This window comes from Protobothrops mucrosquamatus, unplaced genomic scaffold, assembly GCF_001527695.2.
Source record: "Protobothrops mucrosquamatus isolate PMUCROS unplaced genomic scaffold, P.Mucros_1.0 scaffold238, whole genome shotgun sequence".
In the NCBI taxonomy this organism is placed as follows: domain Eukaryota; kingdom Metazoa; phylum Chordata; class Lepidosauria; order Squamata; family Viperidae; genus Protobothrops; species Protobothrops mucrosquamatus.
Genome location: NW_015386588.1, coordinates 610,394 through 633,350, shown reverse-complemented (window position 1 = coordinate 633,350; position 22,957 = coordinate 610,394). Strand labels below are relative to the sequence as shown.

Sequence of the window (22,957 nt, the reverse complement as noted above, 5' to 3'; positions counted from 1 at the left end):
ATAGTTTATTTGTTTGTCTTGATGCAGTAAATAAATTTCTGGTATGATTATAGATAGTCCTTGGTTAACAAATGACTTATTCAGCAACCATTTGAATTTATGCTAGCAATGAAAAAGTAGATTTATGATTGGTCCTTGAACTTACATTATTGCAGTGTCTCTGCAATATGGGTGCTTCACTATTTGCAAACAGTTATGACAATCACAGTGTCCTATGGTCAAATGATTTTGTGACCCACATAGCCAGCTTCTGACACACACAGTCAATGGGGAAGTTGGCAGTAAAGTCACAAGTCACTGTCATGTGATATGTTTAATAACTGTGAGATTTGTTTAACAACTGCAGCAGAACTAACGTAAGTTAGATTTAGTCATATAATGTTTCAGTTAACAATCACATCACTTTTGCCAGCCAGTCATTAAGTGAGGACTACCTGTATACCGACTGTTTACTGAATGGGTGGAAATATATGGCACAGATTACAGAGAGGTCTGTTGCTCAAATCAGTGTATCCATTCTACATATGTTTTAGAAGTGATATCTAATATAAATAGGAAAAACAATATTCTTAAAACAAGATACTGCAGGTGTTTATGCAAGAAAAATTTATCATGAAGAAAAAGGTATCAGAAGAAAAATATCCCTATTCTTATTATATTATTCCTTGCTGAGAAATAATGACATTTTATTCTGTTATATGTCTTAGTATATATTTTTTTCATTACAGATTTACCAGATCAGGTTCTACGAGTTTTTAAAGCAGATCAGCAAAGTCGCTACATTATGATAAGCAAGGACACAACTGCAAAAGAAGTAGTTGTTCAAGCTATTCGTGAGTTTGCTTTAACCACCACCCCAGATGCTTATTCTTTATGTGAAGTCTCTGTCACTCCAGAGGGTGTCATTAAGCAGCGGAGACTTCCAGATCAACTCTCCAAACTTGCTGACAGAATACAACTTAGTGGAAGGTGAAAAAATAGATGTTATTTTGGCTTACAATTGGTATTCACTTAATAAAGTCATTTGGAAGCTGTTTATTTATTTAAACCTGATAGATTAATATGTGAAAAATATTTTTCAGGTATTATCTAAAAAATAACATGGAGACAGAAACTTTATGTTCAGATGAAGATGCTCAGGAATTGCTAAGAGAGAGCCAAATTTCTCTACTGCAGCTCAGCACTATAGAGGTGGCTACCCAACTCTCAATGCGTAATTTTGAACTGTTCCGCAACATTGAACCTACAGAGTACATAGATGATTTATTTAAACTAAAATCTAAATTTAACTGTGCTAATTTAAAAAAGTTTGAAGAAGTAATAAACCAAGAAACCTTTTGGGTAGCATCTGAGATTTTGCGAGAAACCAACCAGCTGAAAAGGATGAAGATAATTAAGCACTTCATTAAGATAGCACTGCACTGCAGAGAATGCAAGAACTTTAACTCAATGTTTGCAATAATAAGGTAAGCAAAGATAGATTTTTTTATATCTATTCAGTATAGTATCAAAGGTTAACATGTTTTGTAATAAAAAGGTATTAGATAATAAGTAGAAAGATACACACACACACACACACACACAAACACACACACATATATAATTAGTAAATTTATATTACAAGAATATTTCATCAACCTGAAGCTATCTCAGTAGCTTTAAACAGAGTAAGAGTAATGTAAACTACTTTTCTTCCCTGTTTAAATAATCATTACAAGTTTTCATTATAAATATATTTATATGCATTCTTAAATATCCAGAAAAGTTGGGGACTGAAATGAATGACCACAAATTTCTCTTTAAAGAGTCAATGTGATATAAGTTTCATACTATATAAATCCTTTAAAAGTCACACAATGCAAGTTACATTTAAAAAGTAGTAATACTTACCATGAAGGGGAAAATCCAATTCAATGAAGTTTTATACAATCATTGAAAGCTTTCGAGTTTCTTAGAACTCATCATAAAGCAAAATAGAGAAAATGAATGTGGCCAAGTTTTAATTTATACTTTAATCAGTTAGTATTTTTTTTTTTTATTACATAAAACATCAGTTGTCTCTCCAGATAGCACTGAGTAGTTTGTTCCTTTTTTCCCTCTTCCAAAAATCGCTATGTGTCTCAGGTACATATCAGTTCCTAGACCTATCCCAGATCATCAAAGCCTGACTCAGGACAGTGGTCACACTTTGGATATGATTTTCTTATTGGAGCAATGGCAGTATAATTGGGTGAGGAATCCGTCATCATCCCCTTTGTTATGCCCCTCACATGCCATGGGGGCTGTGATATTTTTCAATGCTGCCCCCTCCTGCAGGGAAGCAGGACCTATTCAAATGATCTGCCCTTGGCAACTAACGGCCTTGCTTGGGTTCCAGAAGGATCTGAGGGATATCCCGGGGATTCTACTGCATGGCCCTGGGGAGGCCTTGGCTACAATCTGAAATCAAAACGACTGGGGCTCTGGACAGGGTCATGCCTGTGTGCCCTCTCCTGGCCTGAAACTCTCTGAGGAATTGAGGGTTCTGAAGAGGGCCCAAAAATGCCTAGAGCACCACTGGAGGAAAACTAAGAATGAACCCAACCAGACATGGATACGAGCCACAGTTAAGGTCTATCTTGTGGCAGTAAGAGCAGCAAAAACAAACTATTTCTCCAGTCTTACTGTATCTGTCACCTGATAGCCCTGCTCAAGGTCACTCAGTCCTTCCTTGGGAAGTAGGGCTCAGAATATCAGAGGATGGTGTAGAACAATTTGCCAGTCACCTGATAAATAAAATCAATTGGATCCATTCTCAGTTTGAGACCAAGTGTAGAACAGGCTCTTTGGAGATTTCTGGGAAACTGACTTGCCTGATTATCTGGGAATGGTTTAACCCTATTGGACCTGAAGAGGTGGACAGGGTCCTTGCAGCTATCAACTACCTGCTTGTTAAATCCTTGTCCTTCCTGGCTGGTGAGAGCTTCCAGGACAGTGCCCTATAGGTGGATCCAGCCATGATTAATGCATCCCTGCAGGAGGGAGTGTACCTGGCACCATTTACCTTGGTACACTACCTCCTCAAGAAACTATCAGACCCAACCTGTCTGGGCAATTTTTGTCCAGTTTCTTGCCTTCCCTTTCTAGGGAAGGCAGTAGAAAAAGTGGTTGCATTGCAGTTCCAGAGGGTCCTAGATGAAATGGATTATCTGGACCCCTTTCAGTCAGGTTTCAGGCTGGGTTATAGGACAGAAATGGCATTGGTCACACTTGTAGATGATCTCTGGCAAGAGCGAGATGGGAATAGTGCATCCATCCTTTATCAGAATAGAGCTGGAAGGGACCTTGGAGGTCTTCTAGTCCAACCCCCGGCTCAAGCAGAGACTCGATTCCATTTCAGACAGGTTACTGTTAAGTCTTTTCTTAAAAACCTCCAGTGATGAAGCACCTACAACTTCTGAAGGCAAGCTGTTTCCACTGGTTAATTGTTCTCACTGTTAGGAAATTTCTCCTTAATTCCAGGTTGCTTCTCTCCTTGATTAGTTTCCATCCATTGTTTCTTGGCTTTCTGATGCTTTGGACAATAATTTGAGCCCCTCTTCTTTGTAGCAGCCCCTCAAATACTAGAATACTGCTATCATGTCACTCTTAGTCCTTCTTTTCTCTAGACCAGCCATACCCAATTCTTCATATCTTTTTGTCTCCAGGCCTTTAATGATCTTAGTTGCTCTTCTCTGCACTTTTTCCAAAGACTCAACATCTTTTTTGTAATGTGGTGACCAAAACTGGATGCAGTATTCCAGGTGTGGTCTTATTAAGGATTTATAAAGCGGTACTAATACTTCATGTGATTTTGATTCTATGCCTCTGTTTATACAACCAAGGATTATAATAGCTTTTTGGGCTGCTGCCACACACTGCTGGCTCATGTTTAAGTGATCATCTACTAGGACTCCAAGGTTCCTCTCACAGTTACTGTTTTTAAGCCAGGTTTCGTCTAATCTGTACTTGTACCTTTGGTTTTTCCTGCCTAAGTATAAAACCTTGTTTTCCTCCACATTAAATTTCATGTTGTTAGATAGGGCCCATTATTCAAATCTGTAAAGATCTTTTTGGACCTTGAGCTTATCTTCGGCGATGTTAGCAATTCCTGCCAGCTTAGTGTCATCTCCAGATTTGATGAGTTCTCCTTCTATTCCCTCATCTAAGTCATTTATGAAGATATTGAAGAGTACTGGGCCTAAGATGGAACCTTGTGGTATCCCACTGCTTACTTTCCTCCATGTAGATGTAGTACCCTTAAGGACTACTTATTGAGTATGTTTTGTTAACCATTTACAAATCCATCTGGTGGTGATACTGTCTATCTCACATTTTTCTAGCTTACCAAGAAGTAGGTTGTGGTCTACTTTGTTGAATACCTTACTGAAGTCTAAGTATACTATGTCCACAGCATTTCCCTCTTCTACTAATTTAGTCAGTTTGTCAAATAATGAAATAAGTTTGGTTTGGCATGATCTGTTTTTAACAAACACATGCTGGCTTTTAGTTATAGCTTTATTTGTTCTAGATGTTTGCAAATCTGTTTTTCTAGAATCCTATCTTTTCTAGAATCTTCTTAGGTATTAATGTTAAACTGATTGGTCTGTAGTTTCCTGAGTCCATTTTTGAACAATATGGAACAATGGTTCTGATAATATCTGCCAGCTCCTTTAGAACTCTGGGGTGTAATCCTTCAGGTCCCAGTGATTATATTCATCAAGATCAGACAGTATATAGGCATTTGAATCCTTTATGGGTCTTGGGTATGTTTCTTATATCATCTACTTTGTAACTGAGATTTCCATCCTTCCCATCACTCTCTACTGCATTAGTTTTTTCTTCTTTCTTTCTTTCTTTCTTTCTTTCTTTCTTTCTTTCTTTCTTTCTTTCTTTCTTTCTTTCTTTCTTTCTTTCTTTCTTTCTGCCTTCCTTCCTTCCTTCCTTCCTTCCTTCCTTCCTTCCTCTGTACTCCCTACCTCCTTATATGATTGGTTATTTAGTGGTTTTTATTTGGAATTAGGTTCTAAAGGTTGTGCAGCTTGTCCCTCCTCCCCCTTCAGTTTTAGTTTAAAGCCCTTTTGATAAGAGGAGCCAGTAGTTTTCCCGAATATATTCTTTCCAGTTCTTGTGAAGTGTAGTCCATCCCTTTATATGGGTAATGCAGACGATGGTCCCGGAAGCTGAAGTTCTGTTGATGACACCAGTTTTTATGCCAGGTTTGTTTCTAAAATCCTTTGATCCTTCATTGGATATTGGCTTTTTGTTGGAAGTATAGATGAAATTACCAGTTGTGCTCCTAATTCTTTAACTTTCTTCCCTAGCTGTTCATAATCTCTTGTTATTGTTATCAGATTCATTGTTGTATCCTTGCTCTTGTTGATCTCTTAACAGCTTTCAATATCATTGACTGTAATATCCTTTTGGGCCAACTGCAGGGTTTGGGGCTGGGTAGTACAATATTCCACTGGATCACCTCCTTTCCCCAGGGCCAGTCTAATCGGCGTTGATAGAAGATGAGATGTCCAGCCTACGGCCACTCCTTTCTGTGGTGCCACAAGGCTCGGGACTCTCTCCACAGCACTCTCTCCACTCCTTTTTAACATCTACATGAAACTGCTCGGTGAGAACATCCAACACCCTGGGAGGAGATGATACACAGCTTTACATCTTCATCCCAGTGAGCCAAGTGGTGCTGTGGCTTCTTTTTCTCAGTGCCTGAAGGCTGTAGAAGTCTGGATAGGGGACAACAGGCTTCAGTTGAACCCTGGCAAGATAGAATGGCTGTGGGTTCAAGGGACTTAAAATCCAGTTGTTTATCATCTTTAGTTCTGGATGGGCTTACACTACCCCAGATAGTTCTGGTGCACAGTCTGTGGATTCTCCTGGATTCACATCTGCTGCTCTAAGAGGGGTGGCAGTTTAGCCAGGAGAGGCTTTGCACAACTTCATCTTATGCACCAGTTGCACCGTTATCTAGATTGTGAGTCCCTGTGCATGTCCTAATCATCTCTTGGTTGGATTTTACAGCAATCTGCTCTACAAAGGGCTATCCTAGAAGAGGCTTTGAAAACTACAGCTAGTGCAGAATGAAATGACATGCACATTTCTGAACTCTCCGAGGATACTTAATTCAGGCATTTTTGTTTGAGTACAGATCATTCTAGACTTACAGTCATTCACTGAATAACCAAAGTTACAATGCAACTGAAAAAAGTCCTTACATCTGGTCCTCACTCTTACGACCCTTGCAAGGTCCCTGAAGCCACATGATAAACATTCAGGTGCTTAACAACCAGCATGGTAATTATGGTGGTTGCAGCATCCTGGGATCACATGATGGCCATTTGCAATTTTCCTTGGCTGACTTCTGGCAGTGGGGGAAGACAGATTCGCTTAATGACTGTTCATTTATTTAACTACCATGGTGATTTGCTTAACTACCATGACAAAAATAATAAAATAGGGCATGACTCACTTAATGACCACATTGCTTAGCAATAGTAATTCTGGTCCCAGTTGTGGTTGTAAGTCGAGGACTACCTATATTTTAGCCAAATTACTATCTATGAAAATGAAGGCTGAATGTCAAATGTCAAGGCAGAGATTCAAGCCCAGAGAGGTTTTTTTTATAATAAACACCACGGTTATAGTCATATAGATGTAGCCAGTGTCTCTTCTAAACCTCTGCTAATAACTTGCTTCTTTTTTTAATATATTAAAGGAATGACTCATAGCATTTTATAGCTGCAGTTTTTTAATAGATTTCACTGTGCTACCCCATATAGTTCTTTCCTTCTGTTTACTGATGATCATTGTCATATCTTTGTACTGTGTTACTTTGTATTATAGCAGTGTTTATAAAATACCTGTCCTTCAATTCACAATATTGTTTGAAGATTTCTGCTTTTATTTTAAGATTAAATTCTTGAAAAGCTTTATTCACTCTGATTTTTAGCCATTTGTTATGTTAACTGGATTAATTTAATTCTTGCTTTACAAAATGAATATGAGTGGTGCACATGCAAATTTCAAAAACCTTTTAAAAATATTGTTTAGTGGTCTGAATTTAGCTCCGGTTGCAAGATTACGAACCACATGGGAAAAACTTCCAAGCAAATACGAGAAATTGTTTCAAGATCTTCAGGACTTATTTGATCCATCTAGAAACATGGCAAAATACCGCAATGTCTTGAATAGTCAAAATCTACAACCTCCCGTTATTCCTTTGTTCCCTGTAATAAAAAAGGATCTTACTTTTCTTCATGAAGGTAAGTTAAAATTACATCGGGTACTTACTATGTGTTCAGCAGTCTGCTGAAATGTGTCAATTGTTTTTGCAACAAATGGAAAAAAAGAATAGTTCTTTGCCATTAATTATTTTGTAATATAGGAAATGATTCCAAAGTGGAAGGATTGGTCAATTTTGAGAAACTAAGAATGATTGCAAAAGAGATCCGCCACGTGGGCCGAATGGCTTCCGTTAATATGGATCCTGCTTTAATGTTCAGGACTCGGTGAGTATTCTGACCAACAGAAAATCAGTTAAAATATGCAATAAACAGTTTACTATATAATAAGAGGCAGGCATACTGTACTGTAAGCTAATTAATTAGTATGTTAATTTACTTAACTAATAAGCATGTAGAATTGGAAATGACATCAAGAATTAGAAAAGCTATCATATTATTTCTTAGATAACTGCATTTTTTTATATAATCATGCATTCTTGTATTTATCAATCTAAAATAAGCAATGGTCCTTTTAGCATTTTTAAGTAATGTACTTGCCTTTTTGAGGTTCACATCAGACTCCTTAATCCAACATGATCAGTAAGCATTGTACATAATAGTTCAGCTCTCACTATTTAGAGATTAGTATTCAGGTTTTGCTTTTCCGCTGATTTTTTCCTGTGGTTCTCTCATTATGACAACTTCAACACAAGCACTGAGATTGTTGTATTATTATGACACATTTTCTAACAATTTGGATGAAATTCTACATATATTTATTTAGGAAAATTAGATGATTCTATTGACACAATTAATTCAATGCAAACAATCTTAAGAGGTTATAATCTATATAGTTGATGTATTCCATGTCAAATCATTTATCATTTTCAGTGGGTCAGATGTAGGCACAATTCAGAAATAGTATTATAGTGGGGAAAGGAGTGGGATAAAGTACCTAAGCAATTTACACAAAAGAGGAGAAAGAAGAGAGAGAGAGAGAAATCCTCCTGATTATTAAGAAAGCACCATCAATTGTGCTTCAGATTTAGTTGTTTATTATAATCATACTTTATGATTATGTAAGAAGAGGGCAAAAGAAAGAGAAGAAAAGAAAAATAAAACAATCCAAGGACCTTGGGCTATAAGATTGAATTTGCTGTTGACTAGTTTTAACTATATCCAGCTTGAGTTTTTTATTAAAATTTTTGAATTAAAATATCATGATGAACCATGGGTGATCAAAATGCCACTACTACAGTATATCCATGTATGAGTTTTAAAGTAATTTAAGAAAAGAATACTCATCAATGATATACACAAAGATGACTGTCCATACAGGTTCAATTTTTCGTATGTTCTAAGCAAGAAAAGAGAGCAGACAATCTTAACATTCTTGATTAAAGACAATAAAAGACTGTGAAATAGCAGTGTATAATAAGTTACTATCTTACTTATCTTTTTATCAAGCAAGATGAACAGGGGAATAAATAGTGTCATACAACATAAATCTCTTTCACTTGATTTCATAAAAGTCTTTCAAATTGTTAGTGGTATCTTGCCCAGAAAGGCAAGGAAATGTGAACTACTGTTAAATAGGAATCGCAAAATTTATTTTCCAATGAAAAACTATCCCAACATTTTGAATCAGGTGTTATTTTGCTTTGTTGTATGACAATTGGTGTTGCTTCTGTAGGGAGGTTCAAAGCACATTCAGAACCAACATGGCCCTATCGACCCCAAAGATATATAATTATTAATTGTTTTGAAAAAGTGCCCGAGAGAAGGCTATTCTGAGATGTCTGTTACAGCTTGTCCTGAAGTCTGACTCTTTTCTTCTGAGCTTATAATCTTTCTCTGTCTCTTCCTTAAATCCATGCTTCAATATTCATGGCTCTCACTTGCAGGAAGAAGAAATGGAGGAGTCTGGGGTAAGTGGCTGGAGAGAACAATACAGGCAGCCATTCCTTTCTTGAACATCTGCATTGTACTTTTCTTGCTTCTCTTAATTTTCTGATGCCTTAGCACTTTTTCCTTTCTGATAACACTTTTTTACTTACATCAAATTTAATCCCAGTGCTTCTTTTGCTTGAGGTCATAAATATAAGAGCTGTGAAACTTTACAAGTCATGAGACACTTTGGCTGGATTTAGCAGTCTCATTTAATGGGATTTATGTTCCAAAATTGGGTTGTGTAATGGTGATTCAGGTATATCAGAAATAAATTTAGATGTGTCTCATTATATACAGTATATAATTATATTTAAAATAAAGTGCTTTTTACAGCTCAACTAACTAAATTATCTTTCTACAAATCGGTCTTCATTCAAACCAAACTTCATTTTTGTTGTTAACGACTTAGATATAACTCCGATAGAGAAAAACATCCAAACCTGCATGTTGTTTCCTTATTAACTAATAAGAGTCTTTATTATATAGCAAGAAGTTCATTTCAATTGGGGAAAACAAAAGAGGAGAGAGATTTGTTACAGTATTTGCAACAAATTAGATGTTTTAATAAATATACTTCCAAATATACATCTTTTAAAAAAAGTATCTGACATTAAGGTTCAGTGAAATTTGATCCCTATTTACTCACTAGGAACATTTTTGTGCATGAGTCCATTTTATTATTAGTACTGCTTTTGAAATAGATTACCGTGAAGAGTTAGTACGGATCATTTTCCCAATGAATAGAATTTCATTATCTTTTATTTTGGGCAGAGTAGGTATTATGGATGTATTTTAATGAAGATATGCACAGACTTATAACTAAAATGTGATTTTAAAATCCTTGATTTTTATCCTTTATTTTAGTTGTATGACTTACCTGAATGAGGCATGTGAGCTTTGACCATAGACTGACTTCATGCAGATCTTTGCATGTTTATAGTTCTTCGAAGGGTTTAGCAAGGAGCTCAGTTTTGGACTTATCATCTTCCTTTACCCTAGGTCTCTTAGCCAAGGCAGTACAAACACAGCAGTACTTGATGTTGCACAAACAGGTGGACACAAAAAACGGGTGCGTCGCAGCTCATTTCTTAATGCCAAAAAGCTATATGAAGATGCCCAGATGGCTCGAAAAGTCAAACAGTATCTCTCTAATCTAGACTTGGAAATGGATGAAGAAAGTCTCCAGGCACTGTCTTTGCAGTGTGAACCAGCCAGCAATACACGTAAGTGTTGTTTTTTGTTCTCTTTTACTATCCCAAATGTCAGGGATATGAAGTAAATTTAAAATGAAAATTATAGTATCCTGAATCATGTTCCTCTGTACCCTAATAGCTATTAGGGTATATATGAACTGCACCCAAGTCAACTTATACTAATAGTAGTTTTATTTTGGCATTAAGTTCAGGCATTTGTGTTTTATTGATTAAAATAATTTGTTTCTTTATAATTTTGTTAATTTCTTAATTGAATCTAATTTTTACTAAGGTATATGAGTTTACGGGAGGTTACAAATAATAAATAAATGAAAATAAATTTAAGTATTTTTTTGCCATGTAAGTAAGAAAAATCTTTATGATTAGGCTGTTTGCATTAGCAAACTGGTTACTATATACCAATGCAGATTGTACTTATACTTTCTTATACTTTTGTTTCTAATATCTTATGTTTTCAAGCCTTAAACTATGTAAATAGTTTTATTACTCTTTATTATAATGTCATATTTTTTAATGATACTGCCTTTCAGTTGAATAAGGAATATTTTAGAACTGTGGACAGATTATATTTTATTTTTCTAAACCATTTGTCATTAAACTCAATTCAAAATTGAAAGATTCTAACAGAATCAATTATCATCTTAATTATGTCATGCTATGTTTTTTGCTTAAGTACCCAAAACTCCAGGGGACAAACGGTCCGGAAAATCTGAAACATCTCCTGTCACACATCGGTCAGGGATGCAGCAGAAGACTCAGCAGCAACAACAGCCCAAGGCAAACCAGGTTTTACAGGTTCCTGCTGTATCACTTTATCCTTCTCGTAAGAAAGTACCAGTAAAAGATCTCCCACCATTTGGTAAGTTCTACAAAGAATTTTGTTTTGGAGAAAAGCAAATTCTCCCAAAAAATTCAATAATTTTGCAAATAATATTTATATTATCTATATTATATTTATATGTAATGTTTATTAAGAATTTTAATAATAATAGTAAAATCTAATACAAGCTAAACTTAAAGAAAAGAGAACAGAGAGGAGGAAAAAGAATAAGAAAAAAGAGAAGAAAAATAAGAATAAGACCATGATAAAGAAAAAGAAAACTATATAAAGAAGTGATTTCAAACCTTCATCACACGTATAAACATATTTAGTAAGTTTTCACCTTTTAAAGTTACAAATATTTTTGCTTCTTTCCATATCTCATCTCTTATCTATAAGAGATTCATAAATAGCAGCAGCTTTTCAGTCCTCATGTAAGCAAAAAGTCCATAAAGGGTAACCAGAATTAACAACATATCTTATATTCAACTTTATATTCCTCCCATTTAATTCTAGCATCTTAATCTTTATTTTATTCAAATATTGTTATAGCATTTTATTTTTCTTTATTTCTTCTTCATCCCATCACATAGAGTTCTTCAAGGTTTTAACAAGTCTCTTTTGTTTAATCCAGTAGGAAAATACTATCCTGGTCACTTTCTTTGTTTGTCATTTGTATTTCCCTTTTTAAAAAATGAAATGTATTTTTCCAAATTAGTCTCTTGGACTCTCAGTTTTAAATCTACTTTCAATACTATATTTTGTCAGACAAAGTTTGTTCTGCATCTCACATTTCTTCAATAACATCTTTTGGACATAGTCTGTCCATAAAAGTAGACATTATTACTGATATTGTTGATATTATGACTACTGTTTTCTGATTCCATTCTTTAAAAGGTGGGGGGGGTTTTTTGAGCATTTTTATGGTTACCTAAAATCTTTAATCTCCTCAAGGGCCCAGTTTTTGAAATCATAATATTCTTTATGCATGTTATGTCTTGTAACAACCAAAACAGGATCTATTTTCCACAAGAAGCTGTTTATATTTTATAATTAATTCCAAAATTTTATTGTAAATGTTTCACTATTCCACTTTTATCTGGACCCTTAGTCTTTTTATAATTTTCTAGGATAAAATCTTATTTAGCTTTTGGGTATGTCTTTCATATTTTTAAAAAATTTTAAGTTTGTGACTAAAACTTAAACTTTTTTTTTGTTCATGATTAAAAGCAGACTCGCAAAGCATTTTTAAACTTGTCACTCCAAAGATCTGTAATAGTAGTTGATGAGCAATTTCCAAAAGTGATTAGAACACAAGATGTGAACTTAATGTCTTTTAAGTCTCCATTGTGGTTGGGAGCAATATGATTAATTACATCATCTTCTGGTGCTCAAGCCCATGGAAAAATGCAGTTCTGCAGTCTCTTCTCTTCATGAAGAGCAACCATCCAGAGCATATTGGATGACATCTTATCCTTTCTTTACCTGGAGAGTGATTTGGTTATTATTTGCTCCACAGTTGGAGCATTCACAACTTCTGGAGGCAAGTTGTTCCACTGATTAATTGTTCTAACTGTCAGGAAATTTTTTCTTAGTTCTAGGTTGCTTCTCTTCTTGATTAGTTTCCATCCATTGCTCCTTGTCTTGCCCTCAGGTGCTTTGGAGAATAATTTGACTCTCTCTTCTTTGTGGCAATCCCTGAGATATTGGAACACTGCTATCATATCATGCCTAGTCCTTCTTTTCATTAAGCTAGATAGACTCAATTCCAGCAATCATTCCTTATATGTTTTAGCCTCCAGTCCCCTGATCATCTTTGTTGCTCTTCTCTGTACTCTTTCTAGAGTTTCAACATCTTTTTTACATCGTGGTGACCAAAACTGGATGCAGTATTCCAAATGTGGCCTTACCAAGGCATTATAAAGTGGTATTAACATGTCACGTGATCTTGATTCTATCTCTCTGTTAATGCAGCCTAGAACTGTGTTGGCTTTTTTAGCAGCTGCCATTTCTTCTGAATCATAATAATTTATGAATTGACATGAGTTGACATTAGCAAGAGTGTCATAAACTTTGAGATTTGGGAGTCATTTTTCTGCCTCTGTGTAATTTCATGGCAGGCGTGGTGAAGATAAATGTAAATGGATAATGAGCTATATGAAGAAATGGGAAGTTAAAATGTAATTAATGTTACATTTGAAAGGCCCATGAGGTGCCTTAATATGGACATACTGAGGAAAGTATATATGTATATCTGAAGTTTGTTTTCCTTTTTCCCTGTAAGGCATAAACTCCCCGCAAGCTTTAAAGAAAATTCTTTCACTCTCTGAAGAAGGAAGTTTGGACCGCCATAAGAAGCAAGCAGAAGACACAATTTCAAATGCTTCTTCACAATTAACGTCTCCTCCCACCTCACCCCAGAGCTCTCCGAGAAAATGTATATTAGTGCTATCAAACATTTTAAAATTCTTACATGCTCTCTTCTCTAATCATAGTTACCTATAGTAACAGTTAACAATAACCATAATCATTAGTTGCCAAAAATATAATATGTTGCCAAAAATCCAGTAATCCATGATTTATAGTGAAGAGTCATTTGCTTCCATTATAAATTATATGCTATAAAGTCCCTTAAGGGAATCATTTTTTTCTGTGTTCTTAAATTTATATTAAAATATATGCAAAAATATGCATAAATTTATAGGCAATATTGACTACTACTTTGTCTTAAAAAAAACCCCACTGCCAACGGCTTTATGCACTCCCTTTACATTCAGTTGACTGAAAAATTTAGAAAAAAAAATGCTGATTCATCTGAACAGACTTAGAGGAGTTTAATTAACTCAGCCACAGCCATTTTTTATAGTCATTTCATAATCACAAATTCTATAACTTTATTTCTGGGGGTTTTTTTCCCCAGAAGAGTCAGATTTCTTGACTTTTATGAGGCTGGGTAGCTAAGATTGGGAAAATAGGTTTCTCTGTCATGACCCATATGTTGCAGAGATATGATAAGCCCAGACACCAGAGGGCTTCTGAAAGCAACAAAACAAAGCATTTACAAAGCACTTTTTAAAGCTTTTAAAGCTTTTCATTATGAAATAATGAATCTTCTAAATATTTTTTCTTTATTTCTTGCTTTGTCTTTCAACTGAATGGTAGTTATTTTTAATGATCATTTCTTACTGTACCATTGACATTTATTTATTTGTTTGTTTGTTTGTTTGTTTATGCATCCATGCATGCGTGCATGCTGTGGATGAGTTATGTTTCTTTTTGTGTGCTGCCAAGAATCTTATAATTGTAGAAGTATGGAAATTTAATAAGTCGTAAGATTACCTTCATTTTCAGGCATAGCATCTCTATATGTGGAGATAACTTCTCTCAAAAAACATATCAGTAAGTTCAAGGAAAGTGAATTGCTGCTGCAATTGTAACTTTGCATTTTTAAGGATAGTGTAGCCAGACATGTTTATTGTGTCAGAACTGATTGAAAAGTGCAAGAGTACAGTAGCAAGTATACATTATGAAGGAATCATGCCTGCCAAAAGTTATATGACTATATTCATCAGGGCTGAAAAAATCATCAGGACTGAAATAAAGAACAGATTGTGCAAAGTAGGGTTTCTAACTGATAAAAAAAGATATATTTTTCAAAAGAACACATTGCATATTATACTTCCTCCTTTTCAAATTCAGCATCTTGGAAATGAGATATTATCAATATTCCATTGTACTTTATTTGTTTTTGGAATAAGAAGACATTTGAATTTGTTCTGTTTGTTTGTAGTTTTTATATAAATTGTGGAAAGTTTTATTAAGTAATTAAACTATTCTTCCTGCAGGTTACATGCTGGCTCCTAGTGGCACAGTGGATAACTTTTCCGACTCTGGTCACAGTGAAATTTCTTCCCGATCTAGCATTGTCAGCAATTCTTCTTTTGACTCCATGTCAGGGTCTTTACAAGATGAAAGAAGACAGAGGCACTCAGTCAGCATTGTCGAGACTAATCTTGGAGTGGGCAGAATAGAAAGAAGAGCCACGGTTGAACCAGATCAGTACAGTTTAGGGTATGATGTTCATGTTTTATATTTATTTAAGACTTCTATGTGATGTTTATTTATTTACTCTGCTCCTTGAATCAGGTTTTGAATACATATGTTGCTATAAAACGTCAACAATTTTGCCTCTTGATGACTTAGAAACTATAAAAAATATAAGACTAAACCTGTAGGATCTATAAGAATAAATCTATAAGATCTATAATACAGATCAATTCTCAGGTATGAACAACCAGACCCATACATGTGGAGTTCAAACTTGCTACTTTATTGATCACAGGAATCAGTTTTTGCCTAGAAAAGATTAGATAAGGCTCATAAGTATGGGGGTTTGTCAGACCTTGCCCTCTTGTGTTTACTTAACAAGTCCAGACTAATTCCACCCTTGAGTCCTCTTCTCTGCTGCACTTTTAGATTCAATATCTAAAAGATTTTTCAAAGCAGATCAGCACATAAATACAGAGAGGTCATTTGGGCAATGGTTGAAGCAGCTTTGTCTTTTCCTGGGGTCATAAAAACTAAAAATTGTGTGTGTGTGTGTGTCTACAAATGCATCTATTTATCTGTCTATCACCATATGTTTCTATGATCTGTTCTGTTGCTAGATTTGAATATATTCTTGTTTATTTATTTCATTTATATTTTTATTCTCTGAAAGGAAAAAAAAATAGAAAAATACATGTTGAAAACCCAACCTTGTCTTACTTGAAATAGCACTGATTATGATAGATTTAGCTGCATGTATTTGGACATTACAGCACAGATAGTCTTCAAAGTATGACCAACATTTGAGCCCAACATTTCCCTTGCTAATCAAGGCAATTGTTCAGTGAATTTTGCCCCATTTTATGACCACTTTTGCCAGGATGGTTAAGCGAATCAGTTCAATTGTTAAGTGAATCATGCAGTCATTAAGTAAATCTGGCTTCCCCCATTGACTTTGCTTGTCGGAAGCCATCTGGCAAGGTTACAAATGGTAATCACAAGACCCTAGGACAGTGTAACTGTCATAAATACATCCCAGTTGCCAAGGGTCCAAATTTTGATCATGTGTCCATGGGAATGCTACAGTGGTTGTAAGGGTGAAAAGTCAACTTTTTCAGTACTTATAACTCTGAATGGTCACTAAATGAATAGTTGTAAGAAGACTACCTGTATCTGTAATGATTAAAATGCTTTGTATAATTACAGAATATAAGTAAGGGAAGAATAACTTTTTAATGTATTCAAGGGAACAAAAAGTATACAATTTGTCTTCTACTGTACCAGTTGCTATTGGTTACATCCAGTAGTGGGATTCAAATATGTGAACAACCGGTTTTCTGTGTGGTTGCCACTTCCGGAAGTCCATTCTGGACCTGGGCAACAAAAAATTAGCTACTGGTTCTGCTGAAGTGGTGCGAAACGGCTGAATCCCACTACTGGTTACATCATTGTGTTACGTTATAGTGACTAATGATTTCATTGCTATGCATTTTTAGCTCCTATGCAGCACTGTCAGAAAACAGAGGGTTCTATGCTGCAGCAGCCATGCTTTCTTCTCCCAGTACGGAGGAACTATCACAGGATCAGGGTGATCGAGCGTCACTTGATGCAGCAGATAGTGGACGAGGCAGTTGGACTTCTTGCTCAAGTGGTTCCCATGACAACATACAGACAATTCAACATCAGCGAAGTTGGGAAACTCTGCCTTTTGGACATGTTCATTTCGATAATTCAGGCGATGGGGCAGGATTGTGGGCCTCAGGCAGTCACATGGACCCATTGATGTTCTCCGATCATGGCACAAAGTATGGCAGGCAGAGTCAAGGTAGGGAGGGCCTTGATCAAGCACAGTCCAGAGCAAGCTGGGCATCCTCCACAGGATACTGGGGAGAGGACTCTGAAGGTGATACAGGTACCATAAAACGGAGGGGTGGGAAAGATGTATCAATTGAAGCTGAATCCAGTAGCATAACATCCATAACAACAGAGGATTCAAAGCCGGTTCCTATGCCAGCTCATATAACTATGCCAACAAGTAACACAAAGGGTCTTATTGGTAAGTTTAATTTTGTTTTCCACAAACTATCCTACATATTTATTATTAATTTATTTTATAGATATTTTTCTTTAGCCTTTTAAAAATGTAACAAGAGGTTAACCTTTATCTCATATTTTCTTTTTTCCATGAAATCATTTGCACTGTGAAAAGTAATGCTTTCTGTTGCAGGTACTGCTTTTGTCATTGTCATCATAATCATCATCATGTTACTAAAGCCAAATCTTTAAAATCATTTCCATAAAGCAGTACGCACTTGTAAAGACTATTTGAATAAACATTAAGAGTTATGGAAAAGATGAATTTCCTATGCACAGTTGCTGCTTCCCCACCCAGCCTATGCTCTAGCCTATAGCTTCTACCTAAGCTCACCTTCACCATCAGTTTCCCCCAACTCTAAAAGTAATTCTGGTTGAGCATTACAGCAATTGAAGTCCAAAACTTCTGGAAATTAATGTAGAATGCTGTCATGAAGGACTCAAAGCAAATTACTGATCATATACCTTAGCATCATAATGGTTTAGTAATTACACAGCATCCAAAGTTGTTGTAGTGACCCATTTAAATCAAATTTATTTGAGAACAGGAAGCATTACTCTCATTCTGAGTAGACTGACAATTTCACTTGACTATGTGGACATATAATTAAACCAGATCAGCTTTTGGCTGACTGGAATATTTGGAATTTGGAAACCATGTTGATGTTCTCATAAAATGACTGACGGGGGGGGGATGGGGACGGGACTTTCCTTTTAACAAAATAGTGAGTTACTAAGCACCACAATGTTTCCTTGTAAATTTTGTCCTTTTTCTAACAATTGAACTCATTTGCAAATGAAGCACTGGCCCATCAGTTTATTGTCTAAGAAAGGTTATGGGTGTTAGAAACAGAAATGATGCTAGAAGTCCTTTGCAATATGACAGCTTCCCCCCCCCCCACACACACACACAGAGAAACATTTTTTAATGTTAAAAAAATTGAGGGGGGAGTTTGGAATGTGCCAAAGCAGAACCTACAATGAGGTCCGATAATTGCATTGCCTTCTTTGCTAACTTTGTCTGAATTGATTGATTTCCCCCTTCTCACAAAAGGACTTAGGTTGTCTTTTTGCTTATCCAGATACTAATTAAATTTGCATTCTATGCCAATTCAAATATTTATCACATTTACTTTGTGCATTTTGAAGAAATTGTTTTTGGAAAAAAACCACTTCAGATGTTTAGTGAATTGAAAAATAAAAACAATGATTTTATTGGAAGAGTGCTTCAAATTATACACTTCATTTGTTTTAATATTATTAACTTGATTTTACTGATTTTATTGAACTATGCTGAAAAATTTAGGCAAAACATGAATCTTGTTATAATGAGGGAACTATATAAGCATTTAAAACCATTTACTTTGCAAATTGGTTTAATATTATTTGCCTTTTTTGCTAAACAATTAAACTCTAATGATACATTATACCGTATTACATAGAGTCCTTGTAGTACTAATTTTTATAGTACTAAAGTCAAAGACATCTTTTCCAGAGGTCACCATTCCTTTGTGAATTCCCTTTATGAGTGCTTTCTAAAATGGTTTTAAATCTTCACTTCTGGTCAGTTGCTATTCTGTCTTTTCTGTAGCTTTGTTAAAGTGTTTCTATTTGTGTCTTATAAATAAGACATACACATTAAAATAATGTCTACACCCGCAAAATTAAGTCAAATTAAACAGTTTTGTATGATATTTGTTTGATAGAAAAGTTTTAAGCCCATGATGAACTCCCCATTAGAATCAATAAAATTGAAAACATAACTGCCTTTTGACTGCCTTATGTAGTCAACCTCATGTAAACATATCACATTTTGAAAATCATAAAAAGGTTAGTGCTGTGGTGGGCACGCACGCCATCGCCCCAGTCCTAGGCCTTCAGCTGGGTTTTATAAAGCTTTTCGCTTTAGGCCTCTGCCGCCATGTGCACAAAAAAAAAAAAAGGTTCAATCAATCAATTAATTTCAACGTCTCGAGGGGAAAAAAAAGATCCGCAAAGTTGGAATTGATTTGATTGAACTTTTTAGTCCCACCCAGTCTGCCGTTACCACTGAAGCCACGCCCACTCAGCGGGCCATGCCCACCCAATTGGCCACACCCACCCAATTGGCCACACCCACCTGGCACCTGATGATACATAAGTGGGTTTTGGGTTGCAGTTTGGGTACTTGGCCATCACTAGGTTAGGGCATTAGAGGAGATGGTGCAAATCCACAAAAGACTGACTTTTAGTGGCTTTTTTAATGCTTCGTCGTTATGATGCATATGATGGTTTGCAAGACATTGCACATAACCTAATGCAGAATCAATATCAGTATATATTATGAATTACACAAATATTTGTAAATTATTGCTAATAGTGTATTATTTTACTGCAGCTCGAAAAGAGGGTCGCTATCGTGAACCACCACCAACCCCTCCGGGTTATGTAGGAATACCTATTGACTTTGGAGAAGGAATTTCTCATCCAGTCCGAAAACCTCCAGATTACAACGTAGCACTTCAGAGGTCTAGGATGGTGGCACGGTCTAATGAAGCCCCTGGGACTTCAGCTTCACCTTCACAGCAGCAATCACAGGGTCATTCCTCTATCAGGCCTGTTAACAAACCTCAGTGGCATAAACCAAACGAGTCAGACCCACATCTTGCTCATTATCAATCTCAAGGGTTTTCCACAGAGGAGGATGGTAAACATCTTATCACATTTTGAAAATCATAAAAGGATAATTTCGCAAAGGGCATTAGAAGGGATGGTGCAAATCTACAAAAAAAAATGACTCAGGCTCTGACATTAAAATTTCTCAGTTTGTTGCCTGAATACTGTATGTTTATGAAGGAAAAGATCATAGGACATTAACTGTTTGGCAGATATGCTAGGTTTCTCCTAAGCCATTGTGAAAGGCTGAAAACTCACACCACATGCTCATAATTGTTTAAATGTGGTGTATAACTTTTTTTGTTGAAAAAGAGCTTCTCTGAACAGAATGTTGAAAACATTTTTAAATACATTGTTTTGTATACAAAACAATGCTGAAGAAACTGTGGCCTTGATGTTGCTCCACAATACTAGCTGAATATGATCAAATTCCAGTAAAGTCCCTCAGGCCAGTTATAAAGGTGTACTTCAGTTGTAATATATAATTCAGGATTATAAATAAATGGAACCAAATTCAAGAATGCCAAATATATGCCAGTTTGGTGTAGCAGTTAAAGGCTCTGGGCTAGAGACCATGAATTCTAGTCCTAAGGCCAGCAGGGAGAGTTTGGGCCAGTCACTCTGTTTTAGCACTAGGAAGAAGGCAATGGCAAGCCACTTCTGAAAAATGCATGCATTCACTAGAAGACTAGAAGTTTTAAGTATCTTTATCTTTATTTCCCTTCTGTCATGTTGTATTTGCAGAAGATGAGCAAGTCTCTGCTGTCTAAGAATTGGAGCTTTCGGGATTACAAGTAAGCCAACTTTAAGGAGAGCACAAGATGACATCCCTAATATAGGAGCCTTGGAACATTAATTAAAGGATGGTGGACCTGTGCCTCCTTCCCTGCCTTAAAGCAGCATGGGCTTCTTCTCCCCTTCTTCCCCCCACCCTTCTCCCTTTGCATGTGAAATACTGTGAAGAAATTGCCCTGGCACTTTTCAAACTGTGTTGCTTGAAATGCGCAGTGCAGCATCCTCTCAGCTATCACTGTTGCTGTCTACCACATCACACAGTATCATTCCAAAATCAAATCGTAACTTTGACTGCACTCTCCCATGCCTGGAAGCATTTTAAATTCTTTTTCCTATCTTAATCCTGATCCTAGCACTTCACTTGATTGTGATGAAGAGATCAACTAGTGGACAAATATATTTGGCCTTTATTAAGAAAGAAATGTATTGAAATCCTTCAAGTACACAGTGCTTGTTTCTTGTTTACAATGCCTTTGTTGCTACTCTCTCTATATATTGTATTTGGAGAGGGGTAAAAGGTTACACCTGCGTTAACTACAGTATTATTTTGTATTATTTAAGAAAGTTTGCTAGCCTGGACTACTTTAAAAAAAAAAGTGATGATGTGGTTAACTAAAAATGGCTTGGTTTATAGGAAGGATTCAGCCTTTCAAGCTTCGTTTTTAGTGTTCCACTCAAAGCACAGTTGATTAATTTCAGAATTTCTGGTTTTGTTGCTTTGTATCTCTAATGATGTGGTTCTATTGACTCTTGCAAATAATCTGTGAAGAAAGTTAGTGTCCTTTTCCTGTGCCTTAAGGAATACAGGATGGTAAGTAAAAATATTTGTCTTCAATTGTCAAATGGCAATATCTTCTTTTGCTTAAAATACTTACATGATTTTTCCATCCTCCTCCTTGTACTACGTAATGGGCTTTTGTCACACAAATAATCAGGGTAATGTATTAAGGCAATTCAGCACACACTGCAACCAGTGCCAATCTCAAACTGTGTTGCTATTGGCTTGGCATTAGAAAATAGTGAACCTTTTGAAGAAAGTAGGTGTCACTCAGCAAGCTTTTGCAGTGAACAATTATTCATAATTGTCTTTTACAGAACATTGCATATATAGAGGAGGCCAGTGGGTATCAATCACCTGCTTACAGCTGCTATGAACCCTTTAGTGTTGGAAATGAAAATACATCCCCTTTCTATTTTCTGTTGTTATTTTGGTTTTGCACAGACTCCAGAAAAGTGAAGGCTGCCAATCCGAGTAGTACTCAAATGTGAGGAACTGCTGTTCTTGGATTTTTTTTCATTAAATTCAGCTGATCATATTGATCAGTAGATAAAAGTAAATAGTATCAACTTATAAAGATCAATTTACAGTGGTTTTTCACTGTATTGAACAATGTCAGTGCTTTATTTAATCGCTTTCTCCTATAATCATAGCTCTTCTCTATTTGCTTATATATCACCTTGTCAATTATGCATTTGTAATTTTACATGTAATATGCATTTGCCAGTTTCATTATATAGGCTATGGACCTCATGTGCATATAGCAAAACAGAACAAACCTAGCTGTCTCACAAGTTGCACAAATGTTATATAGGAATTAAGTAATTGTAGACCATAGGACTGCTAATCTCAGTTCACTCTGTGATGTCAAGTGCAGAATGTACGACTTACTGGTGATTTCCTCATACTTTTGATACTACTTGTACCTGTATGTCTTTTAGAAAGACATTGGTGGAGTCTGTATCCCTTTTGTATTTTTAATACAATAATTGTACATATTGGTTATATATTTTTGTTGAAAATGGTAGAAATGTACTATGTTTATGCTTCTATCCAGTTTGTATGAAGCTGGAATATAAATAAATATAATGTTAATGATGTCTCATTTGTTTGTGCTCATTTGCTTGGGAGACAGCCAGTTATGTGCAATATTCATATATGTGGGGGAGAACCATACATATAATTTTAGTTGCAGAAATTATTTGAGGAACTTTTAAGACATAAATCAAGATCCAGTAGCAGTAATATTATGGTAAAAATCATGCACGGATTGTCATGCAAAATATACAGCAAGATATAAAATATCATTTTAAGTTGGTTGATCAGTTCCTGTCTCAACCAACGGATCAACATT

General features: G+C 35.7%; 1 protein-coding gene across 1 annotated transcript in view; it reads left to right on the top strand.

Moving 5' to 3' along the window:
* Nucleotides 1-22,703, top strand: part of RAPGEF2 (Rap guanine nucleotide exchange factor 2) — a 67,102-nt gene extending 44,399 nt beyond the window's left edge. The window contains 11 exon segments of the mRNA XM_029283809.1: nt 729-969; nt 1,083-1,466; nt 7,078-7,289; nt 7,412-7,535; nt 10,200-10,423; nt 11,088-11,273; nt 13,519-13,728; nt 15,047-15,305; nt 16,778-17,337; nt 19,753-20,061; nt 20,775-22,703. Of these exon segments, the coding sequence (XP_029139642.1) occupies nt 729-969; nt 1,083-1,466; nt 7,078-7,289; nt 7,412-7,535; nt 10,200-10,423; nt 11,088-11,273; nt 13,519-13,728; nt 15,047-15,305; nt 16,778-17,337; nt 19,753-20,061; nt 20,775-20,800 (2,735 nt within the window). The 3' untranslated portion in view covers nt 20,801-22,703.
* The last annotated feature ends 254 nt before the right edge of the window (nt 22,704-22,957 follow it).